The sequence below is a fragment of the Condylura cristata genome, unplaced genomic scaffold, assembly GCF_000260355.1.
Source record: "Condylura cristata isolate star-nosed mole 26May11 unplaced genomic scaffold, ConCri1.0 scaffold00007, whole genome shotgun sequence".
Classification (NCBI taxonomy): domain Eukaryota; kingdom Metazoa; phylum Chordata; class Mammalia; order Eulipotyphla; family Talpidae; genus Condylura; species Condylura cristata.
In genome coordinates, this window is record NW_004567108.1 from 24,263,051 (window position 1) to 24,290,258 (window position 27,208).

At 34.2% G+C, this 27,208-nt stretch overlaps 1 protein-coding gene across 1 annotated transcript in view; it reads left to right on the forward strand.

Moving 5' to 3' along the window:
• FAM172A (family with sequence similarity 172, member A) overlaps positions 1-27,208 on the forward strand; it is a 364,503-nt gene that overhangs the window by 206,178 nt on the left and 131,117 nt on the right. Inside the window, exon 9 of the mRNA XM_004678134.2 lies at positions 21,651-21,767. Within this exon, the coding sequence (XP_004678191.1) occupies positions 21,651-21,767 (117 nt within the window). The remainder of the gene's footprint in view (positions 1-21,650; positions 21,768-27,208) is intronic.

Consider the following 27,208-nt stretch of genomic DNA (forward strand, 5'->3'; position numbering starts at 1 on the left):
TGTGGTCTCCTCCGGGGCAGGCGGCAGGCGGGAATCGAACTCATGCGGAAGTGGCTTCAGACCCCCAGTGCTGCGCTTCAACCCACTGCGCCACCAGGGAGGGCCTTTTTTTTGATTTTTAATTACTTTTGTAATTTTAACTTCTATAACGTTACATTGGCTTACAACACTGTATATCTGTTAGGCGTATAGGTTCACATCTCTCCAAATGTATGTTGTTATACCAACCCCCTACACAGAGTAATTTCTCCATAACCCATTGGGCCTCATCCATCTTTCTTCCCAAAACCCTACCATCCCCTTAGGTAGCCTCAGTTCTGTTTTGGTTTAGCTTTGTCCCTTTGATTTCTTTCATTATATTTAAGAGGCTATTTTAATGTAAAATTCTGAGAATGAAAAATAAGTTCCAAAAAATTGAAAATATAATAATTTCGCACCAAAATACTTACCTTGAAGACTGATAACTGACCATATTTGATGTAGCCTTATAAAGCTTACCTTCAAGATCACTGGACAGGAATAGACATTAGTGTGCCAAGGAGCTCTAAGCTTATTATATATTCTAATGAGAATTTAGAGCAATTTGGGGAAGATAGAGATATTAACTTTAAAAGAAAAATTGTTCCTGTATCAGTAGCTTAAGTGCTGTAGAGAACCATCTTTGGTGACAGTGTGAGTCTAAGAATAACTATATTTTTTTGTCTTGCATTATTTCTCCAATAACATTTTCATTTATTCCTTGTTGGAAAAACTAGTGTTTATTTCTTTAATTTTTATTTCCTGTTCCTGAATATAAGCATACTTAAATTATCACCTTCTGAAATACCAGCAAAATTCATCTATGCCAAGAACTTTCAAGAAAGCAGAATTTTATTTTCACAATCTTAAAAATAATTATGAATGTTTCTCCAGTGATGTTTTCTTCCTCTTTGTGGCACTGTACACCCCAGAAAGAGTTTTTAATTAGCTATTAGATGTAACCTATTTTAAGAATTCGCAAGTAGCATGAGGTATTCAGTATATGTTTATTATCTAAAGCTGATATAGCTGTAAGGTTTTTTAGATCCAATTGATCTATTGCGCATGTTCCCTCCCTAGGTTGCAGGACGTGCTTCTATTTGCATAAGGCCCTGGGCAAGGTTCTTTCTTGCATTGATTGGCCTGTCCAAGGCAGTCTGATGTGTTCTTGCATTGATCACTTTGTCTTTTCTTGGAAGACAGTGTTACACTGAGTTCATCTCAAACATTCTAGGGAGAAGGTAAAACTTTACTGCAGATGTCTCAATTTCATTCAGATGTTCCTTTGAGTATAGGCCCTTTTTGCAAGGATAAGTATCTTTTTTTTCTGTCTTTCCTAATTTGGGTGTTTCTGCAGTTTGAGTGCACTGTAGACTAGATTTTATTTAAAAAGGCTATGTTAAAGAAAATTGCCAGAGTATATGCCACTTATCTTGTGCTATTTTTGTTTTTGAAACAGTGTATCGTGCTTACAGCTTAAAAAAAAATCTTAAAAATGATCTCTTAAGCCTAGATTTAAACTAGAATTTACTGGTGTTTGTAATAGGTTACCAGTTATCTTTACTAGCTTTATAGATTCATTAGTTTCAATGGGACATGCATTGCTTTATGTGTTTAAGAAAAAAGGGAGTTTGATTAGTTTCACTCTGAAACAATGGTCCAAAATGCCTTGCCTGTTACTGCGTTTCATTACTAGTAGTTTTTATGTGAATAGTACAGACTTATCAAATGTGAAAATTATTGAGCAACTCCATGTCAGTTAAGAGTAGAATATGTTTTATTATATCAAAACTTTGTGGTAGTGTCTTAGTAACAATGGAAATGTGAGTTTAGGAATTAAATCTTCAACCAAATCTGTGAGAAATTGAGCAGTGAATGTTTTGCATTTTAGCACTCTTTATTGGCTGGTCCTTAAATCAACATTTATATTGTCTGCCAAAGAACATATTTGCCTACACAGCTAATTATCAAGAAAATGCCCATTACCCCCAACCTATTTACTATGTCTTTAGTGAGGAATTGGTGAGACAAACATGGGCTTCTGTTAAGATGCAGGGCAATATCCCTCTCTCCACCAACTTGCTGTTTCATGAAAGCAAATGTGAATTTATAAGAAGGTTTATTTTTGGCAAAGAGTTAGAAATGTGTCATGACTGAATTTGATTATTGTGCTGCTGGTAATTAAACTCTGCTACGACAGTTCCTTAATGGTTTCAGGAAGCATATTAACACTGCAAATAACCATTTTTATATATACTGTTTTATTTTCATTAAACAGGTCACTAATTCTGAATATTGTTAATGTATAGATGTTACGCTTAATAGAAAAATATTATGTTAGTTATTTCACTCAGTGATGTACTGTGACATCACTTGATATCTCATAAGCCAGAAACCTTTTTTTTTTAACCTTAGTAATTTTGGATTGTAAAATTTGAGAGTAAAATTATTGATACTTCTTTTTTGCTTCAGAAATACTAGAATTCATGCTTTACAATTGAATCTAGAGTGAATAAAATGGTTATTATCCAAGGACAAAAACCACAGGTTATTACATAATATGATTTGCTATTTAAAGGTGCCCTGTAAAGATATAGCATTAATGAGTGATATATAGGTCACATGAAATTTATTCAACTAGTGGAAATGTCAATAAATAGAATTATCATTAATGTGCTAAAATAGCACATTAGACAATTGGCCTTATGTTGAAAATATTACATTTGTTGATAGAGTTTACCTGGAATGCACAAAGATTTTAATCATTTTTGTATATAAATTGTAAATATAGGAAAAAGCCATCATAAAATGATGTTGTAAGTATTTCTGAAGTTTGTAAGTTTGATAGTTGGAGAAAATACTTTCTGAATATCTCAATGAAAAAGACATATAAAATATTAAAATGAAAAACCTCTTCAGATACTTGAAAATAGCTCCTCAAAACTGAAACCAATCTGTGGAAACATGTATATTACATTGCAACTTTTGTTCAGTGCATCTCAACTTGGTGCAAGTGTATCTTTCTGAAATGAAATTATATGTGTTTGCACAATTTTTTTTGCAGCTAAAATGAAACATATATCATCTTGCATAATTTACTTGTCTCTGGTGGTTACATTTGCATTTTTGAATGAATGAGTGTGTATCTTAGGCTCCTGCTAGATGTAAAATAATCTCATGAGTAGAAGATCTTTTACCTCAGAAGTCAGAAGAGTCTATATTTCAGTCACCCATGATCAAACAAGCTAACTCAGATTCTATAAAATACTTTTGCTTAGCTATGGGAAGAACCATTTACCAACAAGTTCCTGGTGCTACAGAAGTTCTGTTGAAAACCCCTGACAGGAATGAGTGACAACCTCAAATATAAGTGATCAAGAGTGGCTATTAATACATATAAATAAATATACACATGCAGGCCAGACTTTCTCCTATAAAACTCAGCCACAATTGCTGTACTTACTCCCTTAAAATTTATACCACATGATCAGTTTTTTGTATGAATACAAACCAAAGAAATGTAGTTCAGAATTTGGTGAGATAAAAGCAACATGGCCTCTAATTATTAGGACATGGTATAATTCAGCCCATTCCTTTTATTAATGCTCAGGTAACATCTAGGTCCTCAGATTAGAAAGACATATTCCCAGACCTCCCCATGCAGGGATATAGGGATCCCAGTCTGAAGTATGTCTGCTGTGCTTGAACATTTCTGGGCACATTGAGGGGTGGGAGAAAGGGCTTTGGTGTGAGATGCTGGGAAACAAGGTAAAATGGCTATTAAAAAACTAGTGTAGTGAAATTCATTACTTTTCCCCATATATAATGAATTGACAAAAATGAATTTTATCAAGAAATTGACAAAACTTTTAGACATATGGATTTTCAAATATAGGAATAATGATTTTTAAATCATAGAAGGAAGAATAGTGATCTCAGCTCATTAAATATATGCCACATATTTAATTCAATTCTAGATACTACCATGTTTCTAGTATAGCATATTATAAGCCTGAGAAGTTGTAGAAATGCCACAAGTAACTTTGTAATAAAAATCATTATTTATATATTAAAATTGTATCTCTTAAAATGTACTATATGTATTTAATGTACTAAATGTATTTAATGTAGTAAAAATTATTTTCTCTTTATTATGTATGTTCTTGTAAATTTCTTGTCACTCTGTATTACAAAAGAGTTCTGCTTGCCTAAAACTTAAGATTTAGCTTAAAGTACATATGAAAGTTCTAAAACATTCACAAGAATGAGGAAATATCAAATATAAAAAGTCTGTAAAATAGATACTTTGTTTCATGCATGTTACTTTCAGAGGAACAAAAGTGTATGTAATTTCTGAATAATACTTTTCTGCCTTTCTCTTAGTCTTCCTCACCTTTGCCTTAAGACAATATAAGTAAAATATATATATATATATATATATATATATTAGTTAACAAGGAAGTACCAACCATGGTTGATAAATAGAAATAGCTTTTAAATGATATTTTAAATATCTGTGGCTAAAAAAGGTCAAAAACCAAATATTTGCTTTGTGTCCTATTTGTTTTTCCTAACTTTTAATAATATTGAGTCATTCCTGAAAGTACAGTACAGTTGTATTTTATCATCTTGAAGAAAATGTTTTCTGTATAATGAGAAATGTTGATTAAATATTTATTATGCTCAATTATTTGATACATATGTATGCTTGTTTAAGTATATGGAAACTCTTACTGAATAATCTCTACAGATGTCATATACATAAGGAGATATTTACTTATTAGATACTTGAATGAATACATATGTTAAGGAAATACCTTCTTTTGAAATTATCTTTTCCCTTTTTTTTTTTTTTTTTGCCTCTGAACATTTTATAAGAATCTTTTTTGTATCTGTTAGAACACATATGCAAAAGAAAATTTGCATTTAAACATTTTGATGTGTGTTTTCGGAAGATAAAACTGAAAGCCACGTTAGAAAATTATCTTTGTGTTGGGTCTGCATACGTATATTTCTAAACTTTCTGAAATGTTCTAGAAAGAAATCAAATGTAATCATTGGCATGTTAATGCTAATAGAGTACATGGATTACAATCCTTTTGCATTTCTTTTAATCTTGTAGGAATAATAATCACTCCTAATCACATTGTGTTTGGCTGTGTACATACCTAGCTTCACAGTCTCCATTCTCCTAATCCAGCATCTTTTTACAGGCATGGACCTGCTTACCTTTCCCTTTTTCTACGAGAAAAACCTGGTCTGGACATTTACACATACAACCCCTCCCAAACCCCCCACACCAAACATACAGAAATGTTCTGGGTTAAGTCTAAATCATTCTTAGTTTAAGAATGCTTAGTTTTAAGATGCTCCAAAATGGAAGCTTTTCTTAATGGTATTTCTTTATCTCTTAAACTTAAGAACTGTCCATTTCTTGGGTCTTTTGGGCAGTGATACAAGGTGGCTGAGGGGTGGGGTCAGAAATCCTACATTAATACCATTTAATCACCAGATGTTCTGTAGTTGAATTAAAAGATGAAACTGTATGTATCCTAAAAATAAAAATTTGTAGAAAGAAATGAAAGAACACAGAACCTTCCTACAACTAATATTTTCATCTGTTGAGAACTAGTGCTAATTTTAATGACATGTTGAACAAGTGTTCTACATGAAAAAAAATCAGACCTGTCCCCTTATAATTATACCCAAAACTATCTAGACAGGTGCCAATTTTTAATGGTATAGAGTAAAATTCATTTTCTATGAAAAGTAGCTCACACTTTTTGATGCAACGAAATGGGTATTAATTAAAAGAGATGTAAATATGTGCGAATACATTTATATCCTTAGTAATATTACCTAACTTCTATGGCGAATAAGGAGGCTCTTGTTCTTTAATCATCTGAGATTTTAACCTTCCTGCCAAAGTTAAACTTCTAAAAATAACATTTGTAGGCATTGTGGAGCACTTTCTCTAAATTTAAATAGTTGAAGTACCAGCTACTGTTTTCACCAAGTTAATCTAATGGTCCTGAATAATCTGTCTACTCTTTATTATTTGAATATTCTAAACTATTGCGTTTATACCTTATCATTTTCAAGATGGAGCAATTTAAACATATTACTATCTTTACATTAGAGCCTAGTTAAGTTTCTTGCTTTTTAAAATGCAAAACTGGTAATATATATGTTATGGGTTTATGTGGAAGAGTTGTTAGCAGTTTCCTATATAGATGGCATGTTTTACATAACCTTAAATTATTTTTCTGTCTTAACTTCTATGTAAAAATATTAAACAATACTTAATTGATTTGTTTTTCATTAGTAGGTCTTTATTTGGAATGTACACTTCCTAGCTTTCTCTATCTTTATTGTTCATCATTTTTATTCTGTGGGTGTTTACTTTTTTGCTTCTGTTTTTTACTTTTATGAGAAAACAATTAATAAATTAGTGACCTAAAAATTATTTTATAAGTAAGGAGGTAACTTTGCCTTTTATCACATATGCCACTGTATAAATAGATGCCTCTTTGGTCTTTAAAAATAGTTTTTAAATTTTCTTACAGATAATTAGAAAAATTATTTCCCAACTTAAATTCCATAAAAGTGTATGTAATGTTTTTTAATGTTTGCATTTTGGCTGTTCTAGTCCTCTCTAAAGAGAGATATGTAATTCATTTATTTGTATTTAAAATTAGCATCCCATATTCAGAATATATACAGTAAATGTTAATGCATTTTCAAAATCAGCCCCTAATATAGGCTAACCAGGCCATAATAAAAACTAAACGTCCTGTTACCAGCAAAAAAAAGGGGGGGAGGCTGTTTAAACACTCATCACAGTTTTAATTACAATTTCAGATAGATTTGAAACCTTTGGTCTCTGTTCTGGTCATTTCCACTTTAGCCATTCCGGCCAGGCTGCCTGTCGTGTGTATTCAGCAGTTCCTATTAGACGTCTTCACAGTGAGTGATTCTGCTAGGCTTGCTGACACCCGCTTCATGCATGGCCTGCTGTGCTGGGTGGAATATTTTTTTCTGAACTGCCTGGAACATTAAAGACATCTTGGCCATGTCAGTCGTGGTGTGTGTGGTTGTGTGTGTGGTGTTGTGTGTGTGTGTGTGTGTGTGTGTGTGTGTATAGGCACTCCTAAGCAACTCAGTATTAAACAAGTGATTATGCTTTGTACTTTATGTACATGTGAATTTTAAGTTTGAAGATGATGTGTTTATAATGTATTACATGCATATACTTTTGATAATTTTACTTCAGTTAACATTAACAACTTTTCTCTTTCGCTTTTATTGTCTATGGTTATTGACACTAGGGGGCACTGCTTATCCTCAGTTGCGTCTTTTTTCAGGAAATGAGTAAAAACATTCTGCTGATTTCTGTCTCTACTTTAATTAACAATTGAATTTAGAGAACGCTAGGCTATTTAATTCTTTATTATTTTGGTTTTATTTCTAATGCCTACATGTAGTACTCACAAAGGGAGTGAAGCTATTAGTTCTCACAGACATGTACAGTATCTAGTGTCCCGTACAGTAACTTTTTTTCCATTGGAAATGTCATTCTTGGCAAAACCAGAAGGGCAAGTTTGCCCAGTGATGAGGTTTAGATCCCTTGCCAGCTGTGCTTCTAGCCAGCAAGTGTGATGAACAGCTTTAGAAATCAAGTGAGAGAAAGCATTCAAGAGTTAGTGTGATTCATTTGGATAAAGGTCAAGAGAAAGATAAGCAAAGGATAAGAAAGAAGAGCACAAATAACAATAATTTGGACCATTTTACTTACATAGATGTTAGTGACCCTATTTGTAATTTTTAAGTGTGTACTTACATCAAAAGTGAACTGCAGTTCAGGTCACTTTTGAAGTGACCTGTATATGTTTTGAAAACTGTATTTAATCTTCTGTTTCAGCTGATCACTTAAGAATGAGTAGGGGGAAATGGATATGTTACCATTCAAACAGTATTCACAGATAAGAGCAGCTTCTCTCACTTGATGATAGAGTGGCAACACAACTAAACTTTTTCAATTGATAATAATTAGTTTGATCTTTAAAATTATAAGATATTTTTCTTTTCATTTTTAGAATCTGAATGTCCATTCCAAACCTAAATATTCAGGTTTCAAACTGAGGGACTACCTGTAATCTCTGCCTGCCTCCTCTCCCCAATATCCTACAGAATATAGGAAACAATTTTCCCAGTTCTCCTAATGAATCAGATCCATGAGAAAACGTGAAATTTCATATTCTTCTCCTCTAGAGTTGTAGCCATATGTTATATATATGAAAATATGCATTTAAATCATGCCCTGTTTCTATTAGCTAAAGATATTGATTTTTAACATGAGTAATTAGAATAAAGTATTTTTACAGAGTTTAAGTATTCATGGCATATGTTGTACATCCTGACCGAACAGAGAAAAAAATATTGCTATTATACTGAAGTTTGATCTGAACACTCATAAAATATCTGCACATAAACACGTGGTCAGTGTTAAATAAAATCTGAAAACTATCTCTGCTTTATGCCACCCTAATTTAGTTTCCACTAAATGGGAATTTTAATGAGAAATTATTTTCAAAAATTTCAAAGGGAAATGGATATATGCATTACCTTAGGTTAATTTTGTTCTATTCTAACTTTCAAAAGTGATTCTTGATAGTGTTATTTGAATAAAATACACTTTTAGATGTGTTAATAATTATTAGTTTTATAGTCCTTAAAAATATTTTAACAATACATGGTTCAGAGATGTTTGTTATTTTTCTTACACATATATTTAATAAGTTTCAAGTTATTTCTACAGAATACCATAAGTATCTGCTAATTTGGGTTCATTTCTGGTCTTTAGTAATAGACCTGTCACTTACTATCAATAGGCAGCACCTAGTTAGACCTTATCAGTTCCTAAACAAAACACTGATTAATCAATATGGGGCAGCTTTTGTTATATTCAACATTTTATAATTTGAAATGTTATTTTTCTGGTACTCACCATCTACAAGCAATCAGATGCCAGCCCATTTATAATAGGTTTTTCTACTCCTAGCAGGATGTTGCTTTTGGCTATAAAAAGTTAATTTCAGATCCTGATATACTTGCATTAATTTTTGAGATGTTGGCTGGGTGTAACAAAGCAAGGAATAACTTGAACATCACACCACTGTGCTATAGTTAATTGTTTATTACTTCATGCCAGAGAAACAGTGTTTATGTGTAGTCCACGGTGTGTGTGTGTGGCAAAGAGGGAAACTGCCTGTGTCTCAGAGGTGGCTCATAAGTGTCTTGAGAAGAGGATCATAGCAAGGAGAGAGGAAAACAATAGTGGCCCTGTCAGAAGATGTACACTTTCATGTACTACAGTGCTGAACATCTTTGAATTTTTTTATTACTCAAATAAATTATGGTTTTAGATAATAGACCTCATCTTTTCTACAAACATCTTTGCTTCAGAATGGGAAAGCTCGTTGTAATGTTATCTTTTCAGAACCATAAGTGTTCTAAAAAAGCATATGACTGAGATGTTCATCAGCTAGGGTGTTTGCTGTAATTCACCAATAAATTTGAATAATTTGACATAATTCCTGACAAAGATGAATGTTTCTACGTTCATTTCCATAGTAAGGCAATGTCTACATGAAGAAACCAGTTCAACTGACTTTACCTGCCAAATTGATCAGAAAAAGAACAAAACAATAGCCCTTTACTCCACAGAATTAAAGCTTAGCTAAAGATTTCCTGTATAAACCACCTTGGTGGCCTGTCATCCCTAAACTTGCATGGTAGTAAATCATTTTGGAGCCTATAATATTATCAGGAAGTAAACCGCTAGGAAATACATAGAGGAACAAAAAGCACATGTGCTTTTAGTAATACGCTGTTGTTGCAAATAAGGCGTCAACAGGTGTAGAATTTGGGGTTCTACCTGGGGTTATCCCATGTCTGCTGAAACTAGAATCACAGCTAGGTCATTTACTTGTTTTCCCATTTAACAGAAAAACTAGCTAGATACATTCCAATGTCCTGGCAACTTTTCATTCATTTATGTTACAGATACAGCTATCTTAGTATTAATTAATAAACTTGTTCCAGTAAACCATGATGCTACTTGTCAGTTTACCCTCTCATATACAAAAATATAGGATATGTACTTGCACTTCCCTGTTCACTATTAGGATGTAAATTTTAAGGCATTAGAGTCTAACCTACTCCACAGACATCAAATTAGCTTCTAAGAAATATTTTATTCCAGTACTGGAAAATTCAGCAATGAGTTCATTGTCCTTTATGTTTGAGACAGAAAGGGGATAATAGATCATAGTGCATGCTGGTGGTGGCTGTGTGGGAAGGAACAGACTTAGGGAAGCCTTACTTTCCTGACAACTTTGTGACAGAAAGTAGATGGTAGATTTCATCATAACACCCACAGTGAGGAGTGACAGGTTGGGTTCTTATGAAAGTGGGTTAGTATCAGAAATGGAAATTCAAGATTTTCTCCTCTTTCCTATGCTTGTCTTCCTTTCTGCTCTGTCTCTGGAAGTATCTCCTTTCCCCTTTGATTATACCCCTGACTATAATAACCTCCACCAGGAGTTCCTTCGTTTCTTTCTTACTCAGGATTCCTATTAACCTCTCTCAAATGTAATTTACTCTCCACTCTTCAGATACAATGTGTTGGCAATATTGGGCCTCCACTTTTTTCATATATATATGGCTAGGATGAAAACATAGAAGCTAAGTACCACTCTACCTCTTACCTTTCACCTTACCTATTCAGTAAAATTTTCCTGAAAGCATCTTTCTTATTTTCCCACTTCCACACCATGTCTCTCACTTAGGATCCCTTTAGATAAGGCCTATGTATAATTCTGTTTTGTATATTGCCTATTATATTATTAACACTCAGGAAAATAGTGTAAGAATTTCAGTCTGCTGTGCTGTCAATCTGTCACCTTTCATGCACTACTTTAAAATTCCAAAAATGTAAATGAAGTAATTAACCTGATATGAAACAGTGACATATAATTGACTTTCTAAATGAGTGAACTACTGACTCTTCTTTATATCTTTGCCATTTTATAGGATTTCATATTGGCTAAATTGGCTACTTAACAAAAGGTGTGATGTAACAAAAATTCTGCTTCCTACCATAAAAAATAGTGATTCTTATCACATCCTGCTCTGTGTTGCTTAAGTATATTTGTTTTATATTCTTGCTGTTTGAATTACTTCATACTCATGAAACTGAGCAATATTTAATGATAACGGAATATAAGCCCTACATCATTGACTAAACTAATGAAACATTCCCCCCCCATAAAAAGTGCTAATGAAGAGACACATGGAGGAAAGTGAAATTTAAAAAGTAGCCTAGAGAATAATTCTCTTTCATTCACACATGCACCCTTCCCCAGTATTTTTTCAATGCTGTCTTGCATCAGAGCTGTCATCGGATGTCTAAATTACAGGTTTCAAGGTTTTCCTCTTCCTGTTAGTGATCTGAAGTGCTACTCTAGTGTTTTCCATTAATGGATATTGATAGAGGACACTTGGTATATAGTGCTTGTTTGTGGTTCACTAGAATTTGAACTTAGAAGTTCACCTTTACTCCAAGTAGTATATGTATGTGTTCTCCATCTGTGAAATGAAAACATATACATTGAGATAGATGGCCATTTCAATGCAGCCCATCTTTTCTTCCACCTAACGTTTATTGATATTAAGCAGTAAATAACTATCCTAAAAAGTTTTATCTTGCATATGTATCAAATCACTTATTCCCCACAGTTTCCTTATATCTCAGAAATGTAAAGTGTGCTTTTCTAAGTAAAATGACTCCACCATTTAACCAGATCATTTTTTCAAATTTTAGTTTAAAGGATTTTTACATTTCTTGGTCAACAGATTTGCTTTTAAATAGCCCTTACTTTTTTTAAAAGATTTATTTATGCATACAGAACTAGAGTACAGGGCAGAGGTGCAGGAGCGGTGAGGATTCACCAGAGACAGAGTGGGGAGCAGAACAGGCCGACTGACAAGTACACTGCTGAGGGGAGCTGTGGGCCAGGTCAGGAGAGTTCTGCTGGGCCATGTGGATCACTTCCGGGGAGAGTGAGGCTCCAACTCATGCTGAAGTGGCTTTAGCTTCTTAGTGCTGTGCTTTAACCCGCTGCACCACCAGTGAGGGCCAAATAGCCCTGACTTTTAAGCAGTGAGGTGACTAGAAATCCCTTCCAGCAATGATATTCGCTTGAATGTTTAAGTAGGCACTAGAGCTGCAGGTAGTTAGCATACATTCCTAGGTAGAGGAGCCATCTGGAGATCTTTACTCAAATATTTTCAGCCTTGTAAGAAGCCTGTGACTTACACTTACTATAATCATGTCACTTTCTCTTTTAAAAATGGATGTCAATGTCTCTCCAGTGTTTGGCAACTCTAATAACCCACAATTGATTAACACGTCCTATTTTAAGAATATTCAGATGATTTTGATTGAGCTGGTTATGCTTTTAATATCAATGAACCAATACTAGAAACTAAAAGGACATATACTAGAAACTAAAAGGAAGACTCTGCCCCACCCCCATCTATTGCAGGCCAGTGCCACCATTTTGTGCAGACCTGAACCTTTCTTTGAAGAAATATAATCACATGAAGATTGTGCTGAATCTCTGGCTGCAAAAGCTCAGAACTCTCCGGGCACAGAGTAAGATTTGAAAAAGAATCAAAGCCTCAAGTATTTTTAATGCCAGATTTTATGCAGCAGTTTTGTTTTGTTGGTTTTTGTTTTGTTTTGTTTTGTTTTTGTTTTTTTGGTTTGTTTCATACCAAGTAAAGGTTGAGGTTTGAAAATTTACATTTTCAGTGAAACCTCTATGCCAATACTTACTCTTCCTTTCCCCTACCAACACCACCATGTTTGATTTATCATTGCAGAAACTAAGTAGCCATCATTGCATACTTTATATGAAGTATTTTATGTACCCTGCTGCTATATTGGATGTGAAATCACAGATGTATCATGCTTTAGCTGACATACACATGTCATTTGAAATTTAGAAAGTGAAATCATTTCCCAATGCATTTATTAACATGTTGTTTGATATTTGTGTTTTGACGTCTTTTTAATGCTTTTTGGTAGCCAATGCTTCTCTGTCTTCTAACTTTGTGGCTTCTTTCTTTTATAGTCCTTAATTAGAGGATAACACAGAAATCGATGGAATAGATAATATGGTTTTAGTTTTGAAAGGTCAGAAATCTAAGATAAACTTGCTTGATCTTATAGATATCAATAAGCTAGATCATAATATAGTCTTGATACAGGAGGAGTAAGCAGTAGAGTGCTAGACAGATTGGAATGAGATTTAGATTTGGGTCACCAGAATGATATTGCTACATTTCAGTTATGACCTGTGGTGGACATTGCTCCTTCGATAAATAATTTTGAATCCCAGGTCATGGGAATTCTTTAGACTGTAACAACTTCAAAGATGGACTCAGCTATTGTAGAAACCCATATTTGAAGACAGAATAATGGGGAGCTTAAAGGCCAATTCATCTGATTACAACTTGGGATGACCTAAAGGGCATTCTAACTCCAGAGTCCCTGAAGTTGTGCCAGGTTGGACCTGCATCTCGCCCTGACTTCTCTCTGTCCACTGCGGCTTTGTTCCCCTCCCTTCTTCAGCTGTCAGTAATATGGACACACCCTTTTGTAAATTTCCTGCATGCTAAATGCCATCTCAGAGACTGTTTCCTGGGGAGTCTAACCTGCAGTATGATCTACTTTTAAATATGCCAAACCAGACATCACTCTTACTTCCTAGTCATCACATTTCCTGATTCTACTATTTCTGTAAGCAACACCTCCTTTCATTCTAAACAATAAATTTTGAGCACTGGCTATGACCAGTTACTGTGCAGGGAAGAGGGATCTGGTGTTGACCTGGCAAATAAGACCTTCCCTTGTAGAACCTACACCTCAGTGACACACAACCTGAGTAAACATATGACTGCTAGGATACTTCAGAGGGGCAAATGTACAGTGTTATATATGATGGCATACCCATGGTATAAAATATCCATAGTATAAAGATATGGAGTTTGAAATTTAAAACTTAGTTTTAGTTCTGCCACTTACTATGTAAATGTGAGCAAGTTAATTACTTCTATATGCATCAGTTTCCTCATGTATAAAACAAATCCTTCAAGTAAAAATCTACTTAGAAGTTTTTCTACCCAATGAGATCATCTATGTGTAAATACTCAGACTATCAAGATAGAACATAGAATATAACTGAACCTCTTTAAACTATGAAATTTTTCTGAAAGTCAAAAATTGTACCTTCTTCAACTTGATATAATAATGATAATATTACCTAAAACTTTGATAAGTTAAAAGGCTGCTTTCCTTGTGTATGTCAGATAGCAGAGCAGAGCCTTTAAAAATAATGAAAACAATATAGATATTTGAAACCTAATTTTTTATAAATATAGTATTAAATTATAAATAATTTCATTTTCTTTAATAAGATGACAAAGGCACTAAATAGTTATGTGAAAATTCAGTATAAAGCATGTTTCCTCCAGCGTTAGTGAGGTATAACTGACTATCAAATTGTTTTAATTGATGTAACATTGGTTTACAGCATTGTAGATGATTCAGAAGTGACAATCAAAACTTACAGATATTTATGGTCTACAACCTGGTGACCCCAATATCTGAATACACTGTGAAATATTGACCAGAACCAAGCCAGTCATCACCTCACACCTAATGTAAAGGTTTCTCAGAGGAAATTGGTTAGACAGCACATTTTCCTATGCACTGGTTATTATTGTATATCTTTATAGCAGGAAATCATACCCCTTTTTGTCCCTTTCTCTCAGACCAAAAGAAAATAGTATGTTTTAAAAATTTTAATGTATTAGCATTCTTCCAACTGAATATGTGTGTCTGCCTCTGCTAATCTTACTGAATCTCATGCTACAAGTTTTTAAACTACTTATATTCCATGATTCACAAGTTCATTCTCTTTCTCCCTGCTTCATAAGTAAGGTGCATATATACTTCTAAAGTTTTTATAGAGTATTTTGTATATATATACATATATATATATGTATATATATATAAACATAAAATATTTCTAGTATATGCCAGTTAGTAAGGACCTAACATTTACTGGTATGTAATACTTTTATAAAATTTGAGTCAGTTACTCATTTTTCCATCTAAAACTATATCTTATTGCAATTTAAACATCTTTGCTAAGCCTGCTTCAGTTTTTGGACAGGCAGTGCTTAGTCCTCACACTTTTATAATATATCTACTTCATATACACTCATTAAAATTTTTCAAGTCTGTGCTTTATATTTTGCCTACTTTGGTTGGTCTCATGGTATGCAATAAAACATTTTAATTAAGTCACTTTAATGATCACTTAACTGTCTTTCTTAATTTGTGACCTCTTGTATTTCCCCTTAGTAACTAACTTGATGTTTTCTTGATTGGTAGAATACCTTTTACAAACTCTTGCCTTTTTTCTCACGTCATGTATTTTTGTAAAACACTGGTCTTCTTTCCCAACTCCCAGATTGTCAATCATTTAATATTTATTGGTTTTTCTTCTTTTCATTTTCTCTGAAACTTACCTTACACATGCTTTTTTTGTTGTTGAGGGAGCCTGCACGTGGCAGCAAGGCATAGGCAGGAAAGGAAAAGGAAGTTATTACTGCTCTCTTCTGGCCGCCTGCAATAATAAATCATAGCTTGCCATTCCCTAACTGGTGACTAGAGACTTATCTTCATAACTGCGTGTGACCCAAGAAGTTTCAGTTTACATACCCTATCCCTTGGGGTTCTTGCCTGTGGAGAGCCTTTTCCTTCCTGAAATTAGACAAAGGTTGCAAGAACTGAAGCTGGGGCTTCAAAGCACAGGAAAAACGAATGTTGTCTTATCCTCTCGCTAGAGTGGGGCCCCAGCTGGCCCTGTTTACCTACCCAGGGTGTGAGGCTGCCTGTCCATCTGTGAGGGGCTCAGCATAGCACTAAGGCTTGCCCTTAAGTTTTGAACTTAGGAACTTTGGGAAATATTTCTTGTAAGTTTTCCTACGTGGTTATTTTTATAGTGGCAAGTGTGTAGGCTTTGGGGATATGCTTCAATATGCTAAAGTTGAACACAAGGAAACTTTGTATCATTTACCAGTTTGCTAGAGTAACATTTAACTTGTGTGTTATACATACATTGACTGTATTATTTACAGCCCAAGTCAGAATGCTTTTAACAGTGAAAGGGGACATGTTAATTATAAAGCCAAGTCAGTAGGCATAAACCATACTGAGATGCATGATTGTCCTATTTATACCTAATTATTTTCTTTAAAAATAATTAAACAAGCCCAAATAAGTTTGCATAATCTAAAAGTATGGCACTTTATGACCATTATCATATCATCATGACTGTTGATGTCAGTGGAGGGTACATAAAAATCATACCTAAATGGAAAAGTTCACTTTGGAAATTAGAAATGATATTTTTCAAGGTAATAGCAGTAGCTGACAGTATTGAGTACTTATCTCACTTAGCTTTCAGGTACCCACTAAAGGTAACTAGTACTATTATTCCCATTTTCACATTTTTATCATAATTAACCAGAAGCAAAATTTTAAGTACAGAGCCTATGCTAGAGGGAGAGGTGGCAGTTTGAGGGGGAAATGGTAAAGCGGCCCAGTGAGCTATGGCAGAGAATTATTGGTACTTTGGCAGTGTGAGAAACATACATGCGGACAAGTGTGACCCTACTCCCCTAAAGCCTAGTCAGTGCTATAAACCAATGTTAGCGCGTGTAAAAAAAATTCCAAAGCCTCTGAATGCGTTTTAGTATAACACTATACTGCCTTCCTCTGGACATACTTTATATCTCTGTGGCTATCTTTTAAAAATATAGTCAGTTACAGTTCCTTTATGTGAAAAACAAAGTGGTAAAAGAACTCTCTATCCACCACTTTGTCCCTACTAAACTGTGCCTCCTGCTTTGTTGCCAGCCCAAGTAATTCTGAAAGGGGTCACTAGTGGCAGGGAAGCAGAGTGACTGCAGTGTGGCTTCAACAAGTCTGTTTCAGTTTTCAAGTGCACAGTGCTATCACTGGCCTGCTATTCTGATTGCAGGGTTTTAAACAGACTCAGTGATCAGCTCTTTCCACTCGTCAGGTTTGAGAACTTACTGCACCACTACATAAGGCAATTAAGAACTTATCAGTGTTTTCCATTATGGATCTGTTTTAATAATCATATTTCTCATTAAATGCATTCTAAGTTAAGCTCCTGTTGGCTTCTACACTCAAAAGAAGCATGCACTAGTTTCCACATATGAAGTAGCTTGCAGTGTGTGTGTGTGTGTGAGAGAGAGAGAGAAAGATCATCTGTTACAACTGTATGCTTTGTGGTTTCTTCTCTGCTAGTTGCTTTATATTTCATGATGTAATCACAATTAGTATATTTCCATCTCCCTTCTTGTACTGATGGTGAAATTGAGGCCCTGAAAATGTTGAAATGATTCACTCAAATTACCGGAGCAGTAATTTGAACCCAGATAATCTTACACCAATATCCTTGAACCTAACGACCACACTCCTTACAAAGACTATTTACTAGAATGCTTCTAATACAGTTACAGATGTAGATGTAGACTTAGATATAGGTATAAATATTAGATGCATTTTAGAAGTGTAACCTGAGCAGCATGTGGGAGCTAAATACCATACTTACCTGTATTCTTGTTGGGCAATTTAGTCCCCAGTTTTATCTTTTAACTCTTTAACAAGTATGTGTATTTCATTGTAATCACCTGAGATGCTTCAAGAACCTTAGGTGACAGAACCAAGATTCTAACATTACAGTCAAGATATTTGTTTTATGGATAAGATGCTTTTGGGGTCTACTTGTACAGGAGTCTTCAGGAGACATTAACAGAAAAGACTGCCAGATCACTGTTGACTGATTCATCATCTTGGCCCAGTGCAGACTTTTAACCCAGTGGGCCTGACAGCAAACAGGGCAGTGTGCCATATGCTAGGGAATGTACAGGCAGAAGTGCAAGTGCTGGAAAAGGTTTGTGATAAAATATTGTAGATTATCAAACCGCATAAAGACTACACTCATGTGGAAGCACTGAGCATAATTATAATCTGCATAATGAAGAGATACCAGCATTTCATACTTCTCAAACCTTTGAAGCAACATAGTCTGAAATCCTAACTCAAGGAGCTCCACAGGGAGCTAATCTATTTATATACATATATATATTAAAAGACATCTCAAACCTCAACTGCGCTATTAACTAGAGTGATGATTCATTCATGCTCATACAGTAGTAATGATCCTCAGATTTATAAATGTGTACAGCAGTGTCAGATCTTAATCTGAAGGAAGCATGTATTATTTGATTTTCTTTCAGAATATTCTTCCCTGTTCAAGTGATTCATGCTGTAACCCTCACAGTGCATGTGTGTAACACATGTCTTAATTTAAAAAGAAGGTAATGGCTTTTGCTGATGAAAGACATTCCAACATTTCCCTTTAAAACGTTTAAAACATACTATTTGTCCAAATACAGAGATGAACCTGCATGCACATATCTACCTCCCTACCACAAGATCACCTCTCTGTCAAGAGGTCACCTGGACTTTAAATGGAAGAAGTTTTATTCTGAATAGCATGATCACTGGGCCACAAATATGGTAAAATGAAATTATTCTTTTTTATTTGTAGATTAAGGTGAAGACAGCCCCAATTCAGGAATGTACTTCTTTTGTCGAAATTAATAACATAGTATTGTTGAATTCATAATTTCCAAAACTATTTCCAAAGATATGAACAGAGATATGAAACTATTTCCAAAGATTTCATGGCAGAATGTCCCTATCACAAAAACAAGTCCCTTCAAAAGTTTATCTTCTAAGACAAATGGACAGCCAGTTTTTTTCTTTAATTCTATAGAAGTAAAAAAAAAAAAAAAAAGTCAATGTTTTCCCTTGCTGAAAGTAATGAAATCCAATGAAAGCTAGGAAGTCTCTCCCAGAAAAATATTCCTGTCATATAGCAACAGAATTTTGCAAGGAGTTTCAAAGGTGTTGACACCGTGGATCCTAATAAAAACCATATATCTGCCATTGCTTGACATATAAGAGGACTTTGGTATACAATTTTCTCAACTTCACATTTCTGAGTTCTTCAGACTGTGAAGATCTGTTACAGATTACTTTAAAAGTTGTTTTCTTTCCAACTACACCTCCCCAATTTCTTGCTTTCACTTTAGTCCATCTAATCTGTATCTTAAACAGTCATGAGTCCTTGTTCAGTCTATCCCCATCAAAGCAATTCTCCAGCATTTTCATCAGGGCTTATCAGTTGAAGCAGTAAAAGGGGGTAGAGGAGTAAAAGGGCTAGAACTCAGGATGACAAACACAAGAAGCAGGGAATTTGGGCAGAAATGTCATATGCAGATCGTTTCCCCACTACAATATTAACTACGCAAGCCTGAACGTGGCAGTAAATAGTCTCAAAACAAAGCTATTAAGATTTGTACTAATTTACAGTTCTCCTAATCCTAACCAAATACTTGTTTTGGACTCATTTGTAAACGGCACTTCAATAATACAATTTCACAATGATTTTCAAACTATAAAGGGCTATTAAGAATAAGACAGTATCGTGCTGGACTATGATATTATTTGATGTGATATTTTTAAAAGTTGCACCTCATCACGTTCTTTGTGTGAAGTATCAGCCCAATGGGTAAACAGATCAGTTGGTTTTTGTTTGTTTTTTTTTTTCCTTTCTTCTTGTAGTCCACCTAACAGTTGTACATTTTTTCTGGTTTATAGCATAACCCCTTTGCTTTCTACTTTTACACTAAATCCTCAGCTATTCATTACTTAATTTTATGTGATTTCACAAATGACTTTCAATATTTAGTATCATCAGCACCACCTCCTTCAGTACGGCAGCATATGTTAACAAAACCCAGGGCAAATATTTTTAAATGAAGATACATTCTTAGGATACCATAAGGACAAGTTCCTATTTTCAACTTCACTAACAATCACTTAGATCTCTAATAAAAGTATTACTGTTTGGAAAATGAGAATAAGGACAGCTAAGTTCTTTGTGAACAGGGCAGACTCACCTTTGTGGAATTTGGTGTTTTCTGTAACAATGGTTTAAATTGTTATATTCTAATGTTATGATGAGTGAGTCTATTTTTAAATACAATCTAAAAGAAGAAAACTACTTAATAGTAAAAGTGAAATATTGAAGTATTTGTTTTATGCTCTTAAAAATATTGTTGGCATTGCAAGGTGAATTTTTGCAGTCATATGATGTTGATAACTAACATTGATTTTAAGAGTACATTTTATAAGCAGAAAACACAGGATACAAAGGTTCAAGGTGCACAAATGCTGCTGAGGCAGCATGACGGAATTAGATTCCTTTTAGATAGTGTTCAGTGGAAGGCGTGTGCATATGCAGGGCTTAAAGAAATTCGAAACAGAGAGACAGATTTTTAATTCAGAATGCCAACAGACATCATTGGGTATTTGAAACATGGCTTACGGTGTTCTCTGTAGAAGCTTTCATCACCATTCAGACTTTCTCCTTTCTTGTATATGTGCACTAGTATGTTTTTGATAGACAAGTCGTAGAAATTAATAGCAAATGATAGAGCAATTGTTCTCTTTAAGAGGGAGAAGCATTTGATACAAAGAAAAATAGTGAGGGCATGACTAAAATTCAAGGCTATTATATTTTAGCTATAATTTTTATTAAGGCTTCTTATATTTGTCGTGTCAAATTAGCATCACTAATGATAAGAAATTCAAGTCTTTAGTGGTTCTTCTGATGTAGGTTTTGTTGTTGTTTTTCGAGCTTCATTTTTCTTGCAGACCCTAGTGAATTCTTCAATTTCTTTTTCTGTGCCTCTCTTAAACTTTAAAACCATTTAATATTATAGCAATAAAACCCTATAAAAAGAAACTAAAGAGTAGTCATTTGTCTACATAGAAAAATATATTAACAAGAAAAATGATATTGATAGATTTTTTGTAAGCAATTACAACACCAAGAAGTTACGAGACCATGGTGAAGAACAGACTAGTTAAATTGCAGAAGTCAAACAAAGCAAGACACCTTTCTTTACTGATGTACCATCTACTGAAAATTAGTAGATGTTAGTCTTAAGTAGCTAACAGTGAACCCCAGGTAATAACTTCCCTGAAGCACTGAAATAGAAAATGGCAAAAAGAATCTTGTAAAAGAAACCCTCAGGGATTCCTCCTTTTTCCCCCTGTGATTCTTTAATCCTTGAATTGTCAAACCATGTGGAAAATAATAGAGCTGCATAGGTCTAAGGCTTACATGGTATTACCTTTTTAAAAGAAAATATTAGGTCTTTTCACATTTCTGGACAAGAATAGAGCATGTGTTCAGAGTAACTTTGAACAGGAGATGCATTTTGCTTTTTCATTTTCAAGGTAATATAATTATTATCTATGACTAAGCAGGCTGCACCCCATAGGAAAAATATTATAGTCAATATTTTATTTTCCTTTTTTTAAACAGATGATTCAACGAGAAGCAGATGTAAAAAGTAAGGTAACTGCTGTGGCGTTGACAGACTCTGTTCACAATGTGTGGCATCAAGAAGCTGGCAAAACTATTCGAGAATGGATGAGAGAGGTGAGACTGGATTTTTTTTTATGCTGAGATGAATGAGTGTGAGCCTTTATATCTTGAGCCCCCACCAGCTTATAACACCTCCCAATCCCAAACTTCCTTTCTAAAGCCAGAAAATTTAAGGGAAATAGAAAAACTGCATATGGTTAAAATAATAATAGAAAACTCTTCTGGAGAACAAATACTTTTTTTTGAAGCTCTCCTACCACCTGTTTTCTGACTTTCTGTGTAATATTATGTTTGCATTCAGTGTACAGTAGGCACTCTAACTGCAGGTTATGATCTATGAGATTATTCCCTAGTAGTTAACTTGTCTACCAGCTATTTAGCATTAGAGCACCTTAATTACAAGGAAAAATATAGGTAGTCTCATCCTTTTCTTGAACAGTGGTCAGTATATGCCATTCTTCAGTGGATTAGCCCCTTATTACCAGTGGAAGCAGAAGAAATAAAAAGCTTAAGTAGTGTTTTGCTACTTATTATGGGAGAATCCCAGAAGCTAGTCATAGTCCAGCCCTCTACCTTTTTTTTTTTTTTTAACATTCAGTCCATTAGTTCCTCTATCCCATAGAAATATTCAGATGAAATTACTCTTTTCTTGAAATTAAGGTAATTTAATAATATCCTGAGCAATGAGACTTTTCCTGTTGTAAAATGAAGTGATTAAAAAAAAATGTCATTTTACTTTTGTTATAGCCCACAAAGGCCAACCAAATCTTCCTTAGTATTTCACATGGTTTTTTTTTTAATTTCTTTCTTATTTATGTTTACCTTTCTGAAATTATAACCAAGTGACATCATTTGGTCTATCCTAAAGAATGTTCCATGTGCCCTGGGAATAATATATACTCCACTTTTTTGATATGTAGCACCTTCTAAATGTCCTTTATCCCATGTAATGTAGTCTAATTGCTCATTTAAAGCTGCTGTTTCTTTGTTTATTCTGTCTGGTTGCTGTGTCCATCAAGGAAAGTAGAATTTTGAAGTCCCTTCCTACTATTGTCCTTCTATCAATATCTTTTTTTATAGATGTGTTAGTAGTTGCTTTATATACTTTTATGTATCTTCATTTGATGCATATATATATCAGTGGATACTATGTCTTCCTGGTAGACTGATCACTTACCTTCATGTGCACATTGTCCTTCCCTGTCTCATGTTAACTTTCCTAGCTAGACTTCTAGTTTACTTATGTAAGCACTGTTGTCTCTGCCTTTTTTAAGGGTCCACTTGTTTGTAAGGTTGTTTTCCAACAATCTGTTTTGAATCTGTACTTCGCTTTAATGCTCAAATGGGTCTTTTGGAGATAGCAGAACATTGAGTTTTGTATTTTGATCCATCTAGCTAGCCACTCTGTACTTTCTGATTGTTAAGTTCACTCCATATACATTGAGCTATTATTTATCTATCTTTTCATTTATATGCTTTTTTTTAAGCTGTAACAAATGTCTTACATCATTCTTCATTTCGTATATTTTTTCATCTCTGTTGTATCCCCGTGGACTTCCCACTACCCATTTAACCATGTGTTGTCACCATAGTCCCGTGTGCTCTTTTCACCCCAGTTTTGATCCTATTCCCCTCTCCACCCCCATAGAATGTCTCTGGTCTATAGTTGTTGATTTTCGTTTTTACTTTTATTACATTGTCATTCTCCTCTCAGGTGTAATCCCCATAAAATTATCACCACCGAAATACCTGTGGTATCATCACTATAGTCTCCATTTCTTTTTGCTCCCATAATTGGTCTCTCTCCTCCCATCTCCCCAGCTGAATGTTTCCAATGTATAGTATAAATGCCATTTTTGTCTTTTTTCCCCCTGAACCCTTGTTTGTTTTCCCTCTGTCCCTCTTTTAAGTGAAACCATCCAATATTTTTCTCTTCCCTTCTGACTTATTTCACTGAGCATAGTTCCTTCTAGCTCTATGCATGTTGCTGCAAATGGCATGAGTTTATCCTTTTTGATTGCTAGATAGTATTCCACTGTGTACACATACCACATCTTTTTGATCCAGTCATGTTTTTGGATATTTAGGTTGTTTTCCATATACTAACTATTGTACATAGTACTATAGTAAAAATAGGAATCAGGTTTTAATTTGAGTTAATGTTTTTTGTGATCTTTAGGGAGATTCCTAAAAGTAGAATTGCTAGGTCATATGATAGCTCCATTTTTAGAAATTTGAGGGCCCTCCACACAGCTTCCATGGTGGTTAGACCATTTTGCATTCCCACCAGCAGCTGAAAATTCCTTTTCCTCCACATCTTCACCAGCATTTGTTGTTGCTGTTTTTAATTTGTGCCGTTCTCACTGGTTTGAAATGTTTTCTTGTGGTTTTGCTTTGCATTTTCCATTATAAATGATGTTAATGTTTTTTCATATACCTATTGGCCATTCGTAGTTGCTCTTTGGAGAAATGTCTTTTTAGCTCTTCTATTGTTTGACTGGATTGTTTGTTTTTGTCGAGTCTTTTGAGCTCTTTATATATCTTGGAAATCAATCCCTTATCAGTTGTGTAGAATGTAAATATTTTTTCCCAAATAGTAGGGTATCTCTTTGTTTTGGTTATTATCTCCTTTGCTGTATAGAGAAGCTTTTTAGTTAGATGCAATCCCAGTTGTTTGTCTTTCCTTCACTTTCTTTCTTCAGGGGATAAGTCTGTAAAGAGATGTATGTCATAGATTGTTTTTTCTGTATTTTCTTCTGTATACTTTATGTTCAAGCCTTTTGTCCATTTTGAGTTGGCTTTTGTGCATGGTATGAGGTAGTAATTGAGTTCCATTTTTTGCATGCGATGGTCCAGTTTTCCTAGCACCATTTATTGAACAGACTGTCCTTGTCCCTTTGTATATTCTTTACAACTTTGTCAGATAAGTTGTCCACATATATGTGGCTTTATTTCTGGGTTTACAATTTGATTCTATTGGTCTGTGTGTCTATGTTTGTTCTAGTACTATACTGCTTTAATTATTGTGGCTTTGTAGTGTAGTTTGAAGTCTGGGAGTGTGGCAACTCCATTCTTCTCCTTTTTTTAGTTGGGAGAGCTTTGTCTATTTTTGAAATTCCATCAATATTTATTCTATTTCCTTGAAGAATGCCATTGAGATTTTTATCAGAATTGCACTGAATCTGTAAATTGCCATTTGGACAATGGTAATTATTCCAGTCTATGAGCAGGGACATACCTCTCCATTTCTTTGTGTCTTCTTTTATTTCTTTAACAATACTTTGTAAGATTCTTTGTCTAATTCTTTCACTTTGTTAGTTTTATTCCCAAGTGTTTTTTCATTTTTTTGGTTTTTTTTCTTTTTTGGTCCAATTGTAAATGGTTTTTAAAATTTCTTCTTCAGACTGGTTGCATATAGGAAGGCTACTGATTTTTGTATGTATATGGTGTATCCTGCCACTTTTCTAAACTGGTTTATTATTTAAATTATTTTTTCTGTAACGTGCTTAGGGTTCTCCAAGTATATAATCAGATCATTTGCAAATAGTCCATTTTTACTCCTTTCCCTACTTGGATTCCTTATAAATCTTTATCTTATCTTATTGTTCTGGCTAGGACTTGTAATATTATATTGAAAAGTTGTGGTGAGAGTGGACATCCTTGTTTTATTCCCAATCTTAAAGGGAAGGCTTTCAGTTTTTCACCAGTAAGAATGATATTGAGATGGCACACAGGTGATTTGGTGATGGAAAGACCATGGGGATTACAACTGAGATGGAAAAAGGCACAAAATGATATAAACATAAACTATTATGTTTTTTAAAAAGAATGATATTGATATGATCATGTGAATTTTATTTTTATTTTTGTTGATGTGTTGAATTATGTTAATTGATTATTGACTGTTGAAACATCCTTGTGCCCCTGGAGTGAATGCCATTTGGTCATCTTTTGATGCATTGTTAATTCTGTTTGCTAGGATATTATGAAGGATTTTTGCATCTGTGTTCATTAGTGAGATTGGCCTGTAGTTTTCTTTTTGTATGTTGTCTTTATTTGGTTTTGGTATTAGGGTAATGTTAACTTCATCAAACATGTTTGATAGTATTCATTCTTTCTCATTCTTTTGAAAGATAGGCACTAATTCATTTTTGAACGTTTGGTAGAACTCATTTGTGAAACTGTCTGATCTTGGGCTTCTGTTTCGAGGGATGATTTTGATTACTGTTTCAATTTTGTTGCTTGTAACTAGTTTGTTTAAGTTTTCTCTTTCTATTTTACTCAGTTTTGGATGATGGTAAAGTTCTAGAAATTTGTCCATCTCTTCTAGATTGTTGAAATTGTTTAAATATAAATGTTCATAGTAATCTCTGATTATTCTCTGGATTTTTGCTGTGTCTGTTGTCATTTCTCTTCTTTCATTAATGATCCTAATTATTTACATTTTCTCCCACCTTTTCTTTGTGAGCCTAGAGGTTTGTCTATTTTACATCGGGTCTATTAATATATAGTGGTTTTTCTACTGCCATTTTTCTTTAATTTTCTGTTTCTCCTCTTTTTTCTTGTTTAATTTATTGGGGGACTTATCTGTTACTTTGGAGAGACTTCTAAATATATTTTGTGATGCCCACATCACTCTGATACCCAAAACAGGCAAGGATATCACAAAAAAAGAAAACTACCAACTAGGTCCTGATGAACATAGATGAAAAAGCCCTCAACAAAATCTTAGCAAACCAAATTCAACAACACACTAATACAGTCATACAATATGACTATATCAAACTGTACAGTGAATGAAGCTATCATTTTAAAAAAAAAAAGACATCCTGCCACATGGTAGACTACACGTGCACACCATATATCTGTTAAGGGGCTGATAGCAAAGATCTATGAAATATCCAAGATCTATGAAGAATTGATACAACTCAGCATAATGAAAAATGAAATAAAATAATCAACAGAAAAGCTAATAGACATTTCTTCAATGAAGATTTACATATGGCCAATAGGCACATAGAAAATGCCCATCATCCTTACCATCAGGAAAATACACAACAAAAACACGATGAGATATTGCTTCATGTTGTGAGAATGACCCACTTAAAAGGCCTTCAAACAAGGTGGAGGAAAAGGAGCCATTCAACACTGTCAGTAGATGTAGTGGTCCAGCCCCTATTGAAATCATTGTGATGGTTTCTCAAAATAATAATTAAAAATAGATCCACTATATGATCTACCAACTCTACTCCTTGGTATCTACCTGAAGAATGTAAAAACACTGATTGAAAGGGTTGATGAGCTTCTGTCTTCATTGTAGCTCTACTTACAATAACCAAGTTATAGAAACAATCTCAGTGACCAAGGACAGGTGAATTAATTAAAGATTTTGTGGTTTAGGGCCCTCCCTGGTGGCGCAGCGGGTTAAAGCACAGCACTGAGAAGCTAAAGCCACTTCTGCATGAGTTCGATTCCCGCCTGCCCCGGAGGTGACC